The sequence below is a fragment of the Paramormyrops kingsleyae genome, chromosome 2, assembly GCF_048594095.1.
Source record: "Paramormyrops kingsleyae isolate MSU_618 chromosome 2, PKINGS_0.4, whole genome shotgun sequence".
NCBI classification, from domain to species: domain Eukaryota; kingdom Metazoa; phylum Chordata; class Actinopteri; order Osteoglossiformes; family Mormyridae; genus Paramormyrops; species Paramormyrops kingsleyae.
Window position 1 is genome coordinate 32239168 of NC_132798.1, and position 13669 is coordinate 32252836.

General features: G+C 43.7%; 1 protein-coding gene across 1 annotated transcript; it reads left to right on the plus strand.

Moving 5' to 3' along the window:
• The first annotated feature begins 2179 nt into the window (after nucleotides 1-2179).
• On the plus strand, nucleotides 2180-12749 carry dgcr8 (DGCR8 microprocessor complex subunit). Its single transcript, XM_023812361.2, has 14 exons — nucleotides 2180-2327; nucleotides 3167-4160; nucleotides 4455-4617; nucleotides 5014-5156; nucleotides 5379-5691; nucleotides 7993-8190; nucleotides 8283-8384; nucleotides 8545-8643; nucleotides 8838-8920; nucleotides 9096-9196; nucleotides 10164-10270; nucleotides 10361-10488; nucleotides 10613-10726; nucleotides 10914-12749. Exons 2-14 carry the CDS (start codon nucleotides 3471-3473, stop codon nucleotides 10995-10997), a joined length of 2325 nt encoding a protein of 774 aa, XP_023668129.2. The 5' UTR covers nucleotides 2180-2327; nucleotides 3167-3470; the 3' UTR covers nucleotides 10998-12749.
• Nucleotides 12750-13669: the final 920 nt, after the last annotated feature.

Sequence of the window (13669 nt, forward strand, 5' to 3'; positions counted from 1 at the left end):
CACGAAGCTAACGACGATTTGACGGATAACGCCTTCCACCAGAGTAGCTTGGCAGAAATGGCCCCTTGGCTTTCACATGCACAATGACAATCCGATTTTGAAATGTTCATTATCATTTTCTGTATGACCTTTCCAGCTATACTGAAAACATTAAGGGGCAGACATCTCATTCGTTGCAAATGCAATATTGCAATTCGCAGTAGAGCATGAATTAATTCTTGTCATACACCTCTATTACCAGGTATGACTGTGAAATCATGTAATCCCAAAAACGCTGACAGGCATAATAAAACCTTCTTATCAAAAGACATCTCTGTGACCAGATTCAGCAATGTGATTTAGAATAAATCACGGAGGTTGCCCTAATCCATATTAATTCACGGTATAGTTGTCTACACCCCTTAGCAATTGCTAAGGTAATTGAAAATGTTCTGATTTCTGTTATTTATAACGACTACATTGTCTGCTTGACAGTGTTCCCCTTTAATGATTGTGAATTGTGATTTCAAAAGAGGTCATCGACCAAGTATATAGAGATGCATTATTTCTAGAAACAGTAAAACACTGTACTTTGTCTGGTCATTAATTTAGATAAGTGGAAATCAGTGCAGGGTTGTCTTTATATTTGGCAAAGATGTGTCATATGAAAGAAAGGCACCATACTTTAGGGTTGTCATTTATAGTTTGTGTTTAGGTCACTGGTGAAAAGTTCAGATGAAAAAGGTATTAGGCACATTCTGTAGGGAAAATATTTTGCTACACCACCACCTGTAGTTCATAAAGATCTTTCATCATTATTCAGTTCTGTTCGTAACATAGTTATGCAACAAAATGAAATTAATGAATGCATCTGCGTAAATGTGCCTTGTATGTAGAATCATCGCTTTATTGGCATAACTCCTGATTAGTATCACTGCTGAACAACAGGACTATATTTTTGCTGCATAGTAATTTACAATAATCATTCTCAAAATCTTATATGTATATTTTGCTAACAATTCAATTAACAACTATCTACTGTGATAATGATGACACTTTATTGATCCATCCATTTTCTGTAGCAGCTTGTACTGTTCAGGGTTGCAGGGGATCTGAAGCCTATCAGCACAAGGCAGGGAACAATCCAGGATGGGGCACCAATCCATTGCAGGGCACACTCACACACCAGTTACTCACATGTACACAACTATAGGCAGTGCAGTGGTTTTACAGAACCACGGCAATGACTCAAACCTTGGTTTAACCACTGCACCTCCATGCCTCCCCTCACTTTACTGATCCATGTAGGTGAGCTTGGCAACTAAGGGCAGCCACCTGCAGTGTCACCCATGGAGCTGGGGGTTAAGGGCCTTGCTCAAGGGCCCACGGACGTGACTATTCTGCCAAAACTGGGCTCAAACCAGCAACCTTCTGATCACAGACACAGAGGCTTAGCCTGCTCTGATCTCCAGTTCATGACTGGCCTTGGCAGAACAGCCATATGCCTGTGGACCCTTGACTAAGGCCTGTAACCCCCAGCTAGGCGGCTGCTCCTTCACTGTGACCCCCAAGCTTGCTCTCAACTGTATGGAGGGCAACATGAAGAAAAGAAAAGAGAATATCTCCACAGGGATTAATGAAGTTTCACTATGCATGTGTATGTATGTATATAACTGTATGTATAAGAAAGCTACATACAGTATATACCCACATAATATTATGTATATAATAATAAAGTGGGTGGAATAAATTGAGCGCGATGGCTTTCATATTCATAAAGACCAATTTTAAAAACTTAAAAAATTCTAGCAAAGCATTTTGTTATGCGGTAGTTTATGACTGCCACCTACCTGCGCATACGGAGAATTTAATATAAGTAATACAGTATATGACTTTAAGAAATGTAGTCGTCATGTTTCCCAGAGCATTTACGTGATAAAAAGTATTTAAAATACTGCATAAACTGTTTTACAAAGGTAAATTTATATTTTATTGCCATTATATTCCGAAGCCTATAACCCGCCATGAATTTTACAGCACAAGTGTACTTCATGCTGAAGTAGCTCTAGGAAAGCGCTTACGTTTCATTGGAAGAGGCTGATATGATCTAAAACCTGATTGGCCTGTTCATGTGTCATGGATTTCGGGTAAAGACAGATGGCTGGTGAGGCCTGCCCTTCTCGTTTATTGGTCCACGGCCTGTCAATCACCAAGTAGCCGGCACTGGGCAGCGCACCAGCGGCGTTGATGCAGCTGCCAAGATGGCGGACGGATACGGGAGGTGTTCGTCACTTGATCTGAGCTGAAAAGTGACTTAAACAGAAAAAAGGATCTGTTTTTAAACCTAGGTACGTTTTACCGCAGTGTCTCGGTTTTACCTCTGCATTTAGAATGATATGGGTGTTTGATATAATCTCTGTCTGCAGGTAAAATGAATAATCGGTTTCACTATGCATTATAGCAATAAAACTGGTACTTCAGTCGTTAGTCACTTAGTTAACTTACCACGCAACTTGTTAGTTATCTGTCAATTTACTTGTGAAAAGCGAATGGAGATTAATCTAACTGTTGAATGGGGCAGTGTAAAATCGTCCTAGCTAATTAGCCAGCTGGCTTCGTGAAATCAATGGCCGGCTGCTTAGCAACCAGCTACGTGGACTGCAGTTGAATACTACATGCAGCTTAATTTTATTTTTACATGTATTTTCACTTTAGTATGGTATTTTTGTAGGGGCGCGCAGCTAACTTCCCCAGCAGCCATCTGGAGGCGAGGTCCGCACACTGGTTAGCATGTTAGCAGACATACGTGGCCTGTCAGCCTGGTCGGGTTTCCAGCTGCCCCTGAAACACCGCTAAATCCTTCATTCTCTCCCCTTGCAGCCTTTCATCGTTATTGTTCCTGCAGTCTGGCCTGCTTCAAAAAAATATATATATTTTTTTTTCAATAATGACGGACTCCCCTACCCCTATACACGATGCGTGTCTTCCTATTCTTTATTACGATTCAATACATGTACACCTTTTCTTCCTGTATATGCACCACAGTATACATTATATACAATTTAAATTGCGAGACACATATATTCAGAGTTGGAGATTTTTTATTATTATTATTTGGAATGGGTCAACTTCCAGATATTTTCAGCATGCTGTGAACTGTCCCCTTCCCCTTTTCTCTCCCCTCCAGCTCCTGCGGATGGTCCCGGATGATAGGCGGCAGGAACACGGCCGCCGTTTAAGCTGAGTGCATTGTGATTTCCAATAATTGAGACAGTGATTCTAAAAAGCTGTCTACATTAATGAAAAGAACAATGTAGTCAGCTTAGCGTATTCAACACTGTACGTGACCAGTAGACAACACGTGTGTGTGTTTTGATGAATGGAGTTTAGCTTTGCATGACACAATATTAGTCTATACTGACAGTTTACGGTTATTGTTCCTCTAGTGTTTTCATCATTTTGAGGTATAATATTAGTTGTTTAAGCTGGGGATGGAGACGAAACAGCCCCTACCTCCGCTACCTTTAGAAGCACCTGAGGCTGAGAATGTGGAGATCCTTAGCCTTACAGCACCTCCTCCACCTCCCCTGCAAACGTCCAGTGACGCAGAGGAAATGGACGTTAGCTCTGGTGGTGATGGACACACGCACACCCCAGTAGAGGACACGGAGTCCGCCAGCACGTTGTCGCTGCTCCTCACCAAGGGCTCGGTGTCCTTCAGCAGCCGTCTCCCAGAAGAGGGTGAGGCTGGCTCTCCCAGCCCCAGAACGGGCCGTCACGCGCCTCCTGTCACAAAGTTCCTCCCCGACCCCAAGTTGCTGAGGGACGTCAAGATCAGCGTGAGCTTCACAGAGAGCAGCAGGAGCAAAGATAGGACAGTGCTGTACACAGGGGTAGGCGAGGTCGCGGTCAGCCACGCTTCCGCGCAGGGTTCGAATGGTGAGTTGCATGAGGCCCCCGAGGCGGGAGCCGTCGGCAGGGAGGGCGTCAGTGCCGGCAGGCAGGGTGAGGATGCGGACTCCGAGCTAGAGAACAGAGTGGAGTTTGCGGTTCTGGATGAGCTTGAGGACTTGACTCCGAATTTTCTGGAGGCTGAAGATGGAGAGCAGGGCGGGTTCAGATCTGAAGTCATAGTTCAGCGGGAGCAAGCAGACAATGAGGGCCTCGATTACTCCTATGAGGTAGGTCCCCGACGACACCCTGCCAGTGTGTAGGGGATAACTCAGCTGCCACGATGCGGGGGCCATGCTGTGTGCTCATTTCCCCATGTTTGTTTTGTACCCTTGTCCGTTCTGATACTATGAGCTTACCACCTGTCATTTCACCTGGATCACAGCTAAAATGGATGGTGGACGAGGGATCGTTTGGGTAGAGAGTCTGTGGTTGGAGGATTGATGGATGAGGGATTTCTCTGTCTTCCCCCTCTCTCCCTTTCGCACTTTTTTTTTTTTTGTCCACTGGGTCTTTCTTTCTAGGAGGACTTTGACAACGATGTGGACGCCTTGCTGGAAGAGGGTATGCCTGTTCCTAAGAAGATGCGCCTCTCAGAGGACAAGTACGTGGGCGACAGTGACCACCAGTCTGATGGGGAAGCCGGCGTCCAGCCCATGATGACCAAGATCAAAACCGTGCTTAAGAGTGAGTGCATCCTCTCCTGTTGCACAGGGCTTGGTTGTGTTCAAATATAACTCATCTCCAAGAGTTTTTAGCTTTTAGTGCCCATAACGTGCCAGTAGCCATGTTAGTCTTCCAGGGTACCCGCAGTCATGGAAAAACCTGGAAAAGTTTTGGAATTCTTGGATAGAGAGAAGTAGTTTTGGAAACTAGCCTTGTTCATTTTTGTTTCCCGCTTTGTTCCGCAACACGCTAACGGAAATGTACGAGCGGAAGTCAATAGTTAACTACCCCATACAGACACTGTTCTATCTACTTTAGTTTTACAAATTTGTGGGTTTTTGAAATGTGAGTCCCATGTGTTACCATGGTGGTTTTTGTGTTGATTCCTGAGCTTCTCATGCTGGCATGTTTCCCCAGGTCGCGGGCGTCCTCCGACGGAGCCGCTTCCTGATGGCTGGATCATGACATTCCATAACTCTGGTGTTCCAGTCTACCTCCACAGGGAAACTAGAGTAGTAACATGGTCCCGGCCTTACTTTTTGGGAACAGGAAGTATCAGGGTAAGATGGCTTTTGAACTTAAAACCTGAACTCCTTCCATTGAACAAAGGTGGGATGTTAACATGGTAGAAGTCTGTATTATTTGAATGTTGGCAATGTTTCATGACAGCCAGTCTGAGGTGACCCCAGTAAGGGGGGCTGTAACAGAGCTTTTTGGGAGGAAGGAGCAGCGGTTGTAGAGAAAGCAGAGCTGCAGAAACACTGCTATTCCATCCCGCACAGAAACACGACCCCCCAGTCAGCAGTATTCCCTGCCTGCACTACAAGAGGATGAAGGAACATGAAGAGAGGGAGCAGAACGGGGCCACGAGCCCTGACAGGGCGAAGGGCACAGACCCAGCAGAAGGGGCAAAGGAGCCGGACTCTGTGGCCCCAGAAGATGCTTCTGCCGGGGCCTTGGGGGGCAACGGCGAAGGGGCCACGGTTGTTGGGAGTCTCCCCCCTGGGGAGAAGGAGCCACAGGCCTGTGAGGTGGCGCAGGGAGCACTGGGCCAGGTGAAGGCCAAGGTGGAAGTGTGCAAGGATGAGTCTGTGGGTAAGGACCAGCTGCAGCCTGGGTTTACTCCTGCTAATTTCAGTATGAACTGGCGTTTTACCACCTACCTTCAGGGACGTCATCCTGGTTCTGAGTTCCTGGGCTTTATTGACCAGAAACTTCTATAGTTCCTGGCTACTTGGTGTGCTGCTCTACCACCATACAACAGGAAAGGTGATGTTTATGCTGACTAAATATGGGAAGTTTCACGCACAGTTTCATATCCAACAACACTACACAAAAACAAGCTGTTTCGTTAGTCATTGGGTGGGGGGGGATCATGCAGTCTGAAAATATGGCACAAATCCACATCTCATATTAGTGCAAAACAGGACACTGCATTTTATTTATGCAATGTGACTTTTATACATTTTTAAATCTGGCCAGCAGGTCTACCTTTCATTTTCAACCAATCGAAACTGTGCTGTCGAGTTTCATTACCGGTATCAGTGATATTACACAAAAATATCAGTCATCAGTATTAGTCAAAATTTCCATATTGGTGCACCACTATTACAGAGATCAAATTAACTGATCCAGAAATATGGAGAGACAAACAAAAAAGATATTAATGATATATTGTAATTGAATTATAATAATTTCATCTGCTCCGTTTTTCTGTTACTACTTCCATTTCTTTTTCCTTGCGCTTCTGTGTAACTTTCAAGTTAGTGCCAGTGCTTGTCGTCAACCAGCCAGCAAATTTTATCGATATAAATTGCACTTCAGTAGTTCCTGGTCAAACGAAAATACTTTTTCATGTCATTGTCCAATATTGCCGGGAACAAACTTGCTGTTACACATACTTTGCTTGTGAGTAGCAAAGATTTTTGAATACTGTATGCACATTTAGCATCTAACCTCAGTAACGTCGTCCTGCAGTGGTACCAATTTTTTTTTAAATTATTATTATTATTTCAACCACAACTGTAATGGGATCCCATAAGTGTGCCATTGTCAGCAGCTTGATGTGAGAAGTGTGTTCACTAGGTGGCTTGCTAAGTATGTTTTAGGGGTGCAATGGATCACAAAACTCATGTATTCGGGTCATGGGTCGGATCATCTTTTTTTGGATCAGTTTAAAAAAAAAAAATGCATTTCTATTTACTTAAAGAACTTCAAGAAACCATAAAGCAAGGAACTTTGAACATGCCCCTTTCATGTGAACATACAACTTTTGTCTATCTTTCCACAGCAACTCTATAGAGGGCATCCGTCATTCTTTTTCTGTCTTCTGTTGAGATCACATTCCATTCCCACCAAATATTTTAAATCCCCCCCCATGTGCTACACATAAGGGGGGAATTTTGCCCCGGTGTGAGAAATGAATTTAAAGCCTTGAATTCATGTTCTATGTGGACTTCCGTAGCATCGAGATATAGGGGAAAAATTATTTTTAAATGTAACGGCGGCAATAAAACTGTTTTACACTCATGGTTAAATCATGGGTCAGCTAAGGTCTGTTACACCACTAGAATTTTATCAAAATTGTAATTTGTAAGTTATCAAATGTGTGGTAATTTTGTAACAGCTGATTAGGCTAAGGTTTACATATCAAGCCAATGATCTTGCTGCATCCTATAGCAGCAGCAAAGGTCACAATTTATTAAAATGATCTCCAATGCTGTACTATTTTGTAAAAACAAAAAAGGTTTGTTAGGTTACATCTGTGATGTTTTCATTTTAAAATGTCATCATTATGATGGACCTTACACCTAATTATAATGAAATGTAAAATTTAAGTTATAACTTAGTGATACCTTAAGACTATTTGCACGTTTCAACCAATTTTTTTTTGTTTGTTCGTAAACTCAAAGTAGTGGCTGTTTAGATCTACCGTAGGCTATGATCGCACTTGCGCTTAGCTGATGGAGTTAGGCTGCATTCCTGAAGTGGGAACATGACAGAGGTTCCTGGCAAATTCCTGTGGTGGGTAAGGGCCTAACGGGTCACTCTGAGCAGTGCCTGTAATGTCCCTCAGTGACCGAAAGAGACCTGCAGCTAAACACCTCGCTAATATGTAAGGTGTTTGTGGTGTTCAGGATTCACCATGTGATGTGGAACTGATTGCAAGAAGACATAATAACCATGACTGAAGGTGGTCCTAGCCTGTAAGGGGATGTGGAGTTACGGGTTAGCATACAGTGTCCTGTCTTCAGGTTAACAGGGATTGCAGTGAATGGGTTAGGCTTCAAATTAAAATTCTTTATTGTAGACATAGACCGAAGCAAGTGTGACCTCAAAGGGTTTGTGTCGGGAGTGAACATTGTGTGAACAACATTCTCCGTCTGTGGGCCCCAGAAATTGAAGAGTTCCGGCACTATTTGGAAAAGTGCTTTGATTTTGAGCAAGTGACCGTGAAGAAGTTCCGTACTTGGGCTGAGAGGCGGCAGTTCAACAGGGAGCTGAAGAGGAAGCAGGCCGAGTCGGAGCGGCCCATCCTGCCCGCTAACCAGAAGCTCATCACGCTCTCCGTGCAAGACGCCCCCACTAAGAAAGGTCCGCCGGGTCACCACCGTGCTGTGCTCACAGAGCCTGTGTCTGCTGCCTGCTTTAAAGTTCATGTGTTTGTGTGTTGATCTCCCTTTCAGAGTTCGTCATCAATCCGAATGGAAAGTCTGAAGTGTGCATACTTCATGAATATATGCAACGTGTCCTCAAAGTTCGACCTGTTTACAACTTTTTTGAATGTGGTAGGTGTCTCTGTCTATCTGCTCCTTCTCTTCTGTCTTATTCATCATTCACATGTTGATGGTTTTGTTTCAAAGGTATGAAAGGGCAACTGGGTAAATGGCTTCAGGGTAGCCCTGCTAGTTTTTGGGTTACAGAGTCCTAAACATCTCTATTTTCCAGAAAACCCAAGTGAGCCCTTCGGAGCTTCCGTCGTCATTGATGGAGTGACATACGGGACGGGCACAGCTAGCAGTAAAAAACTGGCGAAGAATAAAGCTGGTAGGTCATCTACTGGGAGAAGGATCAAGCTGGGTGGAGCTACTGGTCGATGGTCTGCCTGGTCCTGCTGATCTAAGTGGATAGTTCTGCCACTAATTGATTTAACTGTCTTTAGCACTTACCTTCTGACCAAAGGTTGTTCTTAATTTATGATTCTTTCCATGACTTTATTTAAACCCATCAATCCTACTCAGCACGAGCAACGCTGGAGATCCTCATCCCAGACTTCGTGAAGCAGACATCCGAGGAGAAGCCGATTGAAGGAGATGAATTAGAGGTAACATCTCCAGGAAAATTGCTGGACAGGCATGTCCCTGATGAGGGCCACTACTCAGTTTGCCGCCAAATCTCTTGGCAACCGTAGATGAAATCAAAGCTTTGACATGTTCCCATTCTGGTTGGTTCTCTTCACGTTTGTACTTCATGTCTGACTTCACTCTTATGTTTTCCAGTATTTTAATCATATCAGTATTGAAGACTCAAGGGTGTACGAGCTAACCAACAAGGCCGGTTTACTGTCCCCGTATCAGATTCTTCACGAGTGCCTTAAGAGGTAATCTTCGGGCAGGGCCCAAACACTTGTTTTGACATGGTCATCCCAATACTTCTAGGATTAGAACAAGCTTTGCATTCTGACATCTTCTGGAGAGTTAAGCCTAGTTCATACTTCACTTCTTCACGTGCTGTTATGGTTCATGCATGGTGCTGCATGCAGCTTCTTGTTTACATAATAAAATTGTGTATTTTCGCAGATGGTTGTGGTCAGCACATGAATACAGCAATAATATTCCACCAGACCAGCAGAGGGCAGATATTTCCATCTCTGCCAGAAAATGTTATCGGATTTACAATTGGCAAAACTAAATTTAGCAGAAGCTAATTGGTCCGCGAACATTTTTCAAAGTTAGTGGAAACACTAATGCATTAACAAAAAGTTAGCTTTGCTAATTAGCAGATTAGTGGAACCCTGCCTACGTGTGTGTGTGTGTGTGTGTGTGTGTGTGTGTGTGTGTGTGTGTGTGTGTGTGTGTGTGTGTGTAACTACTTAACTCATAACTTCTCATAATTATAATCTTTGTTAGAACCTGGAAACAGCCAGTCAGTTTCCTTACACATGTAAAGTCAATGTGCACCGACCGCTAGACCCAAAATCTGGACTGCACGTCTGCACAGACACTGTTGATGACAAAATTTACATCACTAGCTCAGTGCACAGACCATAACAGCCCATGGAAAAGTGCAGCATGATTTGGTTATTTAAGGCTTCTATAAATCCAGGATGGACAAAGGGAGGACTGGACATGTGTGCTTTAGAGAATGCTCTAGATGAGGGGAAACATGCTTAGATGCTACTGTGGTCTCCTTTCTCCTGTCCTTCAGTGTTGGTGACTCATGTCACTTTGCTTCTTGGAGCAGCCATTCTTGGTTTTAGGTCTTCCTATGTGGGATGATGTGTTGTTAACATGATGCTGCTCCTGCTCACTGCTGTGATCTTCGATTGTGCTGCGTTCCTGCTCCAGGAACCATGGGATGGGTGACACCAGCATCAAGTTCGAGGTGGTCCCGGGAAAGAACCAGAAGAGCGAGTACATCATGACCTGCGGGAAGCATACCGTGCGTGGCTGGTGTGAGTACGAGCCTGCCGTGTTTTGGTCGGTCCTAGTCTCTCTCCACGGGATGGAGCGCTGACCATGTTTAGCTTTATGTGTTGTTCTAGGTAAGAATAAGCGTGTGGGGAAGCAGCTGGCCTCACAGAAGATCCTGCAGATGCTGCACCCCCACGTGAAAAATTGGGGCTCCCTGCTGCGCATGTATGGCCGGGAGGGCAGCAAGATGGTGAAGAAGGTAACCATCCCAAGCATGGGCTGCCATTCTTGTATATTAACATTTTTTTAATCTTTAGTCGTCTGATTGACCAGCCAAGTTTGAGTGATATCTGTAATTGGTACATTTCTGTATGATTTGGCAGGAGAATTCGGATAAAAGTGTCATTGAACTCCAGCAGTATGCTAAAAAAAACAAGCCTAACCTTCACATCCTGAACAAACTGCAAGAGGAGATGAAGAAGCTGGCCAAGGAGAGGGTGGGTTTTGGCAGAAAATCCAAAAATTTGTGGTACCAGGAAGGACAGAATGACCCTGTATTTAATGGATCTTGTGTTGTCTGAGGAATATGTTTTTGTTCTGATAGCATTTACTTGGAGTATAATTTAGAAATGTGTAGGTCGCTGTCAAATTCCCAGAGTGTATGCGTCTTTCTCCACAATGCAGGAGGAGACCAGGAGGAAGCCAAAAATAACCATCATGGAGTCGGCTCAGCCTGGGAGTGAACCGCTGTGCACCGTGGATGTTTAGCCAGGCGCTCCCAGCCAGTATATGCGGCGCTTAGCAGTGGTACCGCTGGAGAGTACGAAAGCCCATCACGTTTACGTGAGCCCAGCACGGCCGGCCACGGCGCAGTGGCAGCAGAGCTGGAGCCGCCCCCTTCCGCAGAACCGTTGCCAACTCCTTAGTTTCACCTGTGTGTCGCTTTCAGCGTCATTCTGAAATGTCATCAGCATCAGCTTAGTCATACATCAGCTCTCCATCAGCTCTTGTTCATGTTGTCCTCCATTGACCTACAGTGTAATCTGGAGTGCTAAGAGATTTTATATTAATTGGTGGGAAGCCAAAATATTCCTAATTATTGAAGTTTTTTAATATTCTGGAAAAATCTTAAATTTTGATGACGCATGTCTTTAAAAATGAACATTGCTTGATGCTTGTCAGTCCGCATGAGGCACCCCCCACTACACTTGTAGCGATGGATCTGAAGGTCGTCTGGACCTGGAATCATGCTAGCGGTTTGTTGGCTGTCACTGAAGGTTCTCCATCTGGCTTTCTCCTAGCATAGCATCTTTGGAGCACAATCTGTTTACCAGTCGCTGGTACATGCGCTTGTCATGGCTGCTGCTGTATATAGTTCCTGTTGTGTATGTTTAAATATGGCTATGAGAAACTGCTGTTTTGCCTTTGGATCGACCAGCTGTAGCACCCACCACCAATAAACCTTTGGCATTAGCAGTAGAGATGACACCACAGTCCTTTCCAGTGCTGCTGAAATGTTTTCTCATTTTATGGGTTGTTTTATTCCTTGGTCCTACAACCCATAAACACAATGGTTGAGAGCACAGTAGTCTGAACAAGGGCATAGTTTATTCATATCAGATTTTTTATTCTACTAACCAATTATACGCCCAAGTTTGCTTGCATTTAACCATTTGTTTTTAATATATCTAGATACCACTAAAAGTTGATGCTGTGTAGATTTCAGTGTTTTGGAAACCAACATTTTGATTTCGTATTTTTTTTTTTTTGTTGCTTTAAATAGAAGTTGGTCTGTTTAAATTGTGATTAGTTGCTTTTAAACTTGAACCTACTAAAAGAAGCTCTTAATGTCTGCTGTGTGGGTGCGAGGAAGGTGTGTGCGATTGATTAGTGATGGTGATGTTCTGACAAAACAGCCTTGTAGTTTGTGCTGATTGTCGTGTCAGTCATTAGATTTATGTGCAGTCCCTGTAACAGTGCGTGCAGATTGTGAACATTTATATAGGACATTGGAAAATTAAATTTCTACTAAAATGAAGGAATCTCTTACCTCGAACAAAATGTCAGTCCAACAGTTGACGTGTGAACCAAAGTGTGTAAATATACGCTCTTATGCATTTTTATAAAGTAATACTGTAGACTGCTGCATAAAATCCAGATTAGACAGAAGACGCAATAAGTGCTGGATCTGAAACTGCTGTGGAGTGTCGCCATGTGTGAAGTGTTCTTGTGTGCTTGTTGTCCGCGTATGCAGCGTTTGCTACTTGTCCGGCGGAAGAGAGCTCCCTAAAGAATGTGCTTTTCATGTTGCCTGTCTGGAGGGAAGGTTCTCCTTTTTGTTTCATGAAACGTGTTGATCGGCATGAACTGACTTGTGGGGTGGGGGGGTGGTGTGTCTTATGGCTGTGGAGAGTAATGCGCTGACGATCACGCTAAGATGGAGCACATCCTGTCATGTGACTTAAGGTGACTTCCCAGTGAAATGTTTATGCAAATAAAACTTGTCTCGAACAACACAAAGGTTTATGTGCGTTTCACTTGCTGGTACCTGGTTCTCAGCCACTGCACCCCCATTGTGATACACGGAGCCCCCGGCAAGAGCATTAAACAGAAAAACATCTGGAATGCTATACAGAATGGGATGTGTGGCCTTGGTCATGTAGAAAAGCTGAACACAAACTGGAAAGAGCAGGGGCTTTGTTTATAAAATGTTCTTATGCACAGATCATAGATTGTGCTTACGGCCAAATCTACGGAAGCTGAGAACAGCTGTGCTTGTAATTATTTTATTATGCTATTAACTCGAGAGAAGCTCATTTTCTCGTGGTAAGATAGATTATCTACATTATGGGTTATGTTGCTCCTGGACTGGCCACATATTTTCATTTACATCACATTGATATTCCCCCTTGCAATATATCTAGAAAAAAATCATCTTACCACCCTCTACCAGTTTCTGCTGGGATGTCATCTCAAGCAGCATCCATTGCAGCGAGTGAACAAAAACAGTTGCATGACTGGTGACAAGTGGTTTCTAATTCTATCATCCAATAAAACCTCTATTTTTGAACTATTTCCCTTTCACTTCACCATTGAAGAAACCTGACAACTTAACATTTTTGCGTGTGAGTACTTACACCATGCACACCCGTTTAAATGTTTTGCAGAGTAGAGGTAAACATGAGAAGCGTATAATTCATTTTGGCAACATGATTAATATAACTGATTTTTGGGCTAATTCAAAGTGAACATAGCTATATCCTATAAGAACCAAAACAAAGTCGTTTGTAAAGGAATAAAACAATGAGAAATTACATTATTGTGAGATATTGACTTAAAGGGGCAGCTCACCCCAAAACTGAAAAAAGACATTTTTAAGGGGCTTTAGTGCTATCTGTCTAAGCCAGGGGTGGTCAATCATCTGCAAAGGGCCGGTGTGT